Here is an 8,322-nt window from a genome sequence, read left to right as displayed (position 1 = left end):
TTATTTATACATTCATTGGCTGCCTCCTGTGTGCGTTCTGACTGGAGGTCAAACTGTCCACCTCAGTGTATTGGCACAGCACTCAGACCAAATAAGCTACCCAGCCAGGGCTTTATGGTTAATTGTAATATCTTTTTTTAAGTGTAAAGAGTTTTTATTTATTTAAAGTTAATAAATTTTTATCTAAGGGATTTCACATGTTCTGAGTCCTTGGTTTCTTTAGTCTGAGTCTTAATTCCTTTTTTGGCTCAATCCAGTCACTTGCCATGACAGTTGGTCCCTAATTCTTTTAGTTGATCTTTGCTCTCCACTTGCATATGGACATACTCCTCAAAACCTCCCCACCTGTAATTGTTGGGGCCCAATTTCCTCAAGCAATTTACTTTAGGGCCACAGGGTCAGAATAGATGGATCTGCCTGGTTTCACAGTTTCAGGCACCCTAAGTTATCACTATTTAGAATAGTACAGATCTTCGAGATATACAAAAAACCTTTAAGTCCAAAAACTGTGTTTTCAACATAAAGCCCTTGATGTTCATATTCCTATCTCCATTTCAGGTTGTTCTGTCTTCTGTCCAATGTTTTTGCACTTTGATACTCTCTTTTTAGACAAAGCAGCTTCTCCAGTATATTCTTGTTCTAAATACACATTCATCTTCTTTGGTAAGTCAGAACTTATTATGAAGTAACTATTCTCCACCAATTTGATATCACATTCATCATGTTCGAGGTTTGTTTCAGCCTCATCCTCTCCCACTGGGTCTTCAACAGGAGAGAGAGATCCATCATCATCCAAGTATTTATATCTGTGACTATCAAGGTCATCTTTTTCTAAATCTTCACTAACATTCATTTGTTTCAAGGATTCCCTGAGATGGTATTCATACTTCAGTTTTTCAAGGTAGTTGAAAAATCCTCATGCCACCGCTTGCTCAAATGTTAAAATTTTTCTCCAAGGTAATGGTTTTCTTCCATTCTCTGATTCTAAAAATGGGAACTGGGGTCTGTTATCTTTAAACTGTTTCTTAATTATGCGTGACCTAGTGCTTTTCCTTCCTTCTGGTCTTTCCCTTGGTCTTCCTGTTGGCGTGTATTTCCTCTTTTTACATTTCTTTTTCTTGGATCTTTCAAAAATAGCTTTCTTTTTTTCAGATTTTTTAATCGATTATGCCATTACATTTGTTCTATTCCCCCCCTTCATTCCCCTCCACCCTGCACTCCCCTCCCCCACCATTCCCCCCCCCTTTAGTTCATGAACACGTGTCTCAAGTTCTTTAGATTCTATATTTCCCCTACTATTCTTACCCTCCCCCCATCTATTTTCTACCTACTGTCTATGCTACTTATTTTCTGTACCTTCCTCCCCTTCTCCTTCTCCCACTCCCCTGTTGCTAACCTTCCCTGTGATCTTCATTTCTATGGTTCACTCCTGATCTAGCTGTCTCTTCATTTGCTTTTGTTTTAGGTGTGGTTGTTATAACTGTGAGTTTGCTGTCCTTTCACTGTTCATCTTTTTTATCTTCTTTTTCTTAGGTAAGTCCCTTTAACATTTCACATAATAAGGGGTTGGTGATGATGAACTCCTTGAATTTGACCTTATCTGAGAAGTACTTCATCTGTCCTTCCATTCTAAATGAAAACTTTGCTGGATAGATCAATCTTGGTTGTAGGTCCTTGGCTTTCATGACTTGGAATACTTCTTTCCAGCCCCTTCTTGCCTGTCAGGTCTCTTTTGAGAAATCAGCTGACAGTCTGATGGGAACTCCTTTGTAGGTGACTGTCCCCTTATCTCTTGCTGCTTCTAGGATTCTCTCCTTCATTTGAATCTTGGCTAATGTAATGATGATGTGCCTTGGTGTGTTTCTTCTTGGGTCCAACTTCTTTGGGACTCTCTGAGCTTCCTGGATTTCCTGGAAGTCTATATCCTTTGCCAGATTGGGGAAGTTCTCTTTTATTATTTGTTCAAATAAGGTTTTCACTCGTGACTGTTCCTCTTCCCCTTCTGGTACCCCTATAATTCAGATGTTGGAGCATTTAAAGATGTCCTGGAGGTTCCTAAGCCTCTCCTCATTTTTTTGAATTCTTGTTTCTTCATATTTTTCTTTTTGGTCATTTTTTCCTTCCTTCTGGTCTGCTCCCTTGATTTGAGTCCCAGTTTCCTTTCCATTACTATTGGTTTCCTGTGCATTTCCCTTCATTTCAATTAGTTTAGCCTTTATATGTTCCTCTAATTTGTGACTAAAATCAACCAGTTCTGTGATCATCCTGATCACCAGTGTTTTGAACTGTGCATCTGAAAGTTTGGCTATTTCTTCATCGCTTAGATTTATTGGCTCTGGGGCTTTGAGTTGTTCTTGAGCCATATTTTGATCTGTTCGTGCCTGTTACATATGCGGAGAGGCACCTTAGGTGTTCACCAGGGTGGGGCCACCCAGGTAGCTGATTTGTGACACTGTATGTGGGGGCGCGGTCACCCGATCCGCCTCACGGCTCACCCTCGCCTGTTTATCTGAGCGCAAATGAGTGAACCCACCACCCTGGGCCGCAGGGGCCTGCGTGATCTGTCTCAATGCTCGCCTCTTCACTGATTTATCTGTGTGCAAATGCACTACCGACTGCAGACAGCCAGCCGCACCTCTTCCCTGGGCCCGCCCGTATCTAGCCCACACCTGGGATCCACGCCCTCGGCTGCCTGTGCACTGCCCAGGTTGGGGGATCTTTTTTGCCAGACCTGCTCTGCTGCTGGCTTCACCCCTCTCACCGGTTTAGCTGAGCAGTTTATTATTTTTGGACTCCATATTCGATTTTCTGTGTGGTTTGGTTGCGTTTATTGTTGTTAAAACTTTATTGTTTTTAGATTTGGTTGTGCGAGGATGTAAAGTATTCCCACCTATGCCTCCATCTTGGTGGAAGTCTAAAAAGTTATTTTGATTTTTAAATGACTTTAATTTTGAAATAGTTTAGGACTCTGAAGAAGTTGCAAAAATAGTACAATTTCCATATAGCCTTCACCCAGCTTCCACCAATGATTACATCAGACATAACCATAGTAGAGTCTCAAAACCAAGAAATTGGCACTGAGCAATTCTCTTAACTCAGACACATACCTTATTTGAATGTAGATGAAGGATTTTTTAAATCTTAGGGTTAGGAACTAATTAGGATCCTATCTTAGCTCTATTAATCAGGCAAATGAGGCACACATATTAGTGTATAAAAACTGTAAATTATACAGTTTCTTTCATTTTCAAAGAATTTTAAAACTTAAAAAAGCTATTAGTTCCAACCTGCCTAGAATTCTGGTCTACCCATTCTGTAAAAGCAAAACAAAAAGGCCCTTCACAATTTCAAAGGGATGGAGATGAGAATCCCTGAATTTAATCACTAAGGTCAAAGCCCTTCTTTCCCTGAAACACAAATTCCTTCTTCTTTTTTAAAAAAATTAGTTCTGGATTGCTGTGTATTAGTATTGGAAGGGAAGTAAAATTGCAAGCAGGCCCAAAACTGAAGGAGTATTTTAACTCCTGCTAGGTGAGTATGAGGGCAGAGATGTGGGGCAAACAGTCACTGCATTCTGGCTGGTCCCACACAATGGGACACATCCCAGCTGTCCCTCACCCACAGCCCCTCCCACTACTTTTGGGAAGAACACTTTAGAGCAAGGAGATATCTCCCAGCTCTGAATGTGTACAAGTTAGCACCAAGTGCAAATACTTTTTGATGGAGAGGAGGGGATACAAAAGTGTGCTTTAAAGGAAAACAAAATCTAGAAGTACAAACACAGAACTAGCTACAGGTGAGAGATTGACACTTTTTGGGTTTTGTTAACTGAATGCTTTCTACTTTTTTCTTTTGCATAATTCCTCCCCACAGGGCACTCTACTTGGGAGCATAAAGAGTGACTAAACAGACCACATTGGAGTTGAAACATGCTTGTCACTAGAGTGTCCTGGAACTGAGCACATAACTTTTTGTTTTAGGTCTATCCTGGTTGAATTTTTGGGTCTTTGTAAGACTTTCCCAAAGTGTGATAATCTTGTTCTAGAGAATAAAATAGATGGAGCAAGGCAAAATGTCAAGGTACCCCCTTCTTCTGCATGGAGTAAAGGAGCTCAGAAGCAGAGGGCACGTGGTCAAGTCCTAGCTCCACAATCTACCAAATAGGAAAACTTGAGCAAATCTTACCCTCAGCTTCCTCATCCATAAAATGGGTAATATAATAATAATAACAGCAATAAAAATAACAATATCTATAGGATTTGTTTATGGAATCATAAGATTATAGATGTGAAAGTCCTTTACAAGTGAAAGATGTTATTGTTACGTCACCTGAAAAAAAAACATAATCAAAAATCCTATTTAAATCCATTGCGATGTTTTTATAACAGAAGTTCAAATTTAAATCCATTGCGATGTTTTTATAACAGAAGTTCAGAAGCTTTTTATAACAGAAGCTCAATGAAATGATTTAATAGAAAACTTTCTCTTTCCCTTCTTTTAACTATAGAGTGAAAAATCTGTATAGAGGATGGATGGAAGTTCTTCATAAAGAACTCTTCAAAAGTTTTTCTTCCCAAGTTTATAAGGTCTATGAAGTCTATAGTGTTATTTTTCTCTCCATGAGTATTCTTTATAAAACTCTTCCCTGGGTCTTGCTATTATGGAAAATCAGGAGGGAAAAACTTAAAGCTAGTCTGCAAGAGAGTTTTCATAAGTCTTCATGGTAATGAGAAAAATAACCACAAGTTGGTGAGCTAAATTAATTAAATTTACGTGACTGTCATTTATCCTGAGATTATGTCCTTCCTACATTATTTAGTGTAAAAATCCCCTTTCTCTTCTGAAATGATGGTGACAGTGGATGGCAACTGTTTTGTTTGTTTTCAATGTCCCTACTCTCTCTGCAAAATAAAAGTTGGCTACCCCATGTCAGGCCCCAATTATTTTTTGAAATTGGACTGGCCCCTGACATGCCAGCCCCTGGGAACCCTTGGTTTAGAAGGTTAATTGGAGGTGGCAGGGCTGGCGGTAGGGAAGCCAGTTCAGCTGCCTGTGTTTTGCTCCCTTCCCCAGAGGCCCCGGGCCCACTGCCCCACATCCGGGCTGTCGCCAGTCCCTGGCTGTGTATCTGCAGACCAGCACCCCCAGCCCCCAACTCCCGACTCCTAATCCCTGTCCATTTCATTCTCCCAGCTTCTCTTAGCTGGCGTCATCCTTCCAGACACAGCTCCCTAAATTTGCCATGTGCAGTGACCCTGTGTTGACCCCGAGCCATGATACAAACTATGGGATTGTAATGAATCTCTAATTACCCACAGTACCTCCATGAGTCGTCGTCAGCCCTGCTGCTCAGCTATATTCCTCACCAATTTGGTCATCACTAAGCATTCAGAATGCAGCCAAACTCTTGTGCCCGGAAGCTGGGAGCCCCCACAGTCTCTGCCAAATGAGGCTGGCTCTGCAGGCTTCTGGGAACGACAGGATGATTTCTTCCCTTGTTATGAATCAGAGAGGGTGTCTGCACATGAATCATTCAGCTCTGCGTGGGGGCCTTGTCTTGACTTTTCTTTATTCTAGTAGTTCTGGCTGAGTAGATGCTCAGGAACTCAGGGGATTGCCCTTGGGCAGAGGGCTTAGCATTTTTAACTTCACGTGATAATTCTGAAATCCTACGTCTTTTTCCCAAGCCAAAAAGGGATATTGCCTAGATTTAACAAAGTGCCAGGCAGCTGGTCTTGATTTTCAAGCAGAAAATGTCAGTTCTTACCAGAGGGGAAAATAGCTTCATGACAATAATAAGAGCTCCCCCGTGTGCCGGGCCTTGTGCTAGAGGTTTTATACACATTCTGATATCGACTAAAGCCACGACAAGAAAGGCATTTTACAGACAAGAAAACTGAGGCTTGAGGAGTTAAGTAATGGTTAAGTTTCCAAACTCTTACAACTACAAAGCAACAACTTGCCTTGTGCCAAAGCACATGTTCTTCAGGAATATTTCATAGTTGGAACCGGACAGAGACTACTGGTCTCACAGGTTGAAGAACTTTCCATTCACTATCACATCCTAGGTGAAGAATTACTCCTATTTTTCAAAGTAACTTATAGAATTGTATTTTTAAAGGTTAAATGAGATAGTCAGCATAAAATATTGACTTGAGAAAAAATAGTAAAACACTTGAGGAAGTGCACTGCCACCTCAAAAATAAATTTAATTTAAAAATCTCTGCCAAAATGTTAAATATTCTCTTAAACCTTTAAATATCCTCTTGCCTGTGAAAGGTACTGAGGAAATAAAGAAGATAGTTCCTGCCTTCAGGAAGTTCAAAGATGATGATGATTATTATTATTATCAACTCCTACTTAATGTAGTATTAAAAGTTATACTTCTAATAGTACCACATTTGAAATGCTTTAAAGTAGATCACTAATATTTCTCTTCCTAAAATGCAAGGCTTGTCATTGCATGAATGATGTCACACTGTCCAGCTTGTGTAGGGAGAGAATGCTTGTGGGCACCTGACACCCAGGTTGTGCCCAAACTGTGTAACAAATAGTTTTCAAGGAATAAATGTATATGCTCAGTGATTGTGTTTTTAAACACAAATGGAGGAGCTATAGAAAATGGTTCTATATTGCATTTCTGAAGCCAGACTGTTTTCCCAGCTTCAGATATATTTAGTCCACAGGTGTCTTGCAGTCCAATTAAGACTTCTAATTTGCAGGTAATTTGTACTTTTGTTGTACAACAAAGCTTTGTGGTTAAGATAGTAATACTTTGTTCTTGAAACTGCCAGCCTTCTCCTACCTCCTAGAACGGATACTAGAAAGTAAGTTGCCGCTTAGGGAACAATTCCATAGTGGAAATCCATAGTTCCTAAACTCAGAGTTTCTGAATTGTGCCCTATCTCACCGCATCAGTAAATAGGAGGTTTGAGTTAGAAGAGAATTCGGAGATTAGCTCACACCCTCACTTTACAGATGATGAAAATGGCAGACAGAAAACTGAAATAACTTCAAAGACAATTGGCACACAGGATGCCACTGGAATATAAACACATTCTATTTGGTTTGAGAAATTTCATTACCCTATTTTCTAAAGGTTTGTACCCATGGTGATATCCCCTATAGGTCTCTAAAAGACTTGACAGCCGTCTATCTAAAGGAAAGCCATTTTCCCAGAAAGTCTGTAAACATTTTGGCAATAAGGGTCTGAGTAAAAGCATAAATTAGGACATATCTACATAAATTGAATATAATGCAGGGTTCCTAATACATTTTAAGCATTACAGTTAATAATAATAATTACCATTTATCGGGTGTCTTTTATATGGCGTGTAGCACTCATCGTCACAACAATCCAGAATGTGCTATGAATCCTACTTCACAAAACAAAGAAATAAGTATTGTGCCAAGAGTCACACAACTTGCAAGTAAAATGAGGTTCCATCTGCCTTTAAAGCTCGGGTTCCTCCCCACCCCCCACCCCATGTGTTAACCCAAGTGCCAAAAGAGAAGCAGAAGAGAAGTTGCACCACATTTTCAAAGCATGATAAAATGTTTGTAGCATGAATTTAAGTCTGGGAAGAATTTAGGCAAAACATCCTTAGATAAGTCTCTACCTGCAAGGGCTTCATCCTGGATCATGGTCTCCTCTGACTCAGCACAGCCACTAAATCAACAAAAGTATTTCTCTCCAACTCAAGGAGGAAGGACACCCGCCAGTTACCCCTCCAATCCCACTTCCAGATCAGCCTTAAAGGAATAAGGAGTAGGCATTGATTGGGAGTATCTCTCCAGGCAAGTATTTGCCTTTAGTAGTATTCTCTAGCCTGCTATTATTTTGTTCCTACTTGACAGTCGGAGCCTAACTTCAGGAAGCACTTATTAAAATTCACACATCCACCAGGGAGTTAAAGAGGATTGGCTGTTCCATTTTTAGTCGCTGTAGTACTCACCTGCAGCTGAAGAAAAGAGACAATGGGCCTTCCTACAACTGCTGGAAAAACAAAAGAACACAACTACATTGTTAAAGGAGTCAGATAACTGTCTAAAAAAAGACAGCAGATGAAGTGAAGCAATAGAATAGATGCAGGTGAATTTTGTCTCTGTCACACAGTTCTGTATGCAAGTATTTAAAAACTGTTGTTCAGTTAGAGTTGTCCCACCTTTTTCCCCATTGCTCACCCGTACCCCCCACTCCCACAGCCAATCTCCCTATTGTCTGTGCCCATGAGTCCTCCATTCATGTTCCTTTGCTTATCACTGCCCCTTCTTTGTAAGACTTCTATGAATTTCCCTGTGTAGTGCAGTCAGTACCTTGCG

The 8,322-nt window shown here is 40.4% G+C and overlaps 1 protein-coding gene across 1 annotated transcript; it reads right to left on the bottom strand.

The window, feature by feature from the left end:
* Window positions 1-445: 445 nt before the first annotated feature.
* Window positions 446-1,135, bottom strand: LOC119034718 (TATA box-binding protein-associated factor RNA polymerase I subunit D-like; the record flags this gene model as incomplete). Its single annotated transcript, XM_037125823.2, is given in 1 exon segment — window positions 446-1,135. A coding segment is annotated over 1 exon segment (600 nt), but the record flags the coding sequence as incomplete, so codon positions are not given.
* Window positions 1,136-8,322: the final 7,187 nt, after the last annotated feature.

Source organism: Artibeus jamaicensis, unplaced genomic scaffold (genome assembly GCF_021234435.1).
Source record: "Artibeus jamaicensis isolate MK-2021 breed Jamaican fruit bat unplaced genomic scaffold, CSHL_Jam_final scaffold_474, whole genome shotgun sequence".
Classification (NCBI taxonomy): domain Eukaryota; kingdom Metazoa; phylum Chordata; class Mammalia; order Chiroptera; family Phyllostomidae; genus Artibeus; species Artibeus jamaicensis.
The sequence above is the reverse complement of the archived record's forward strand: the minus strand, read 5'-3'. Positions and strand labels throughout refer to the sequence as shown.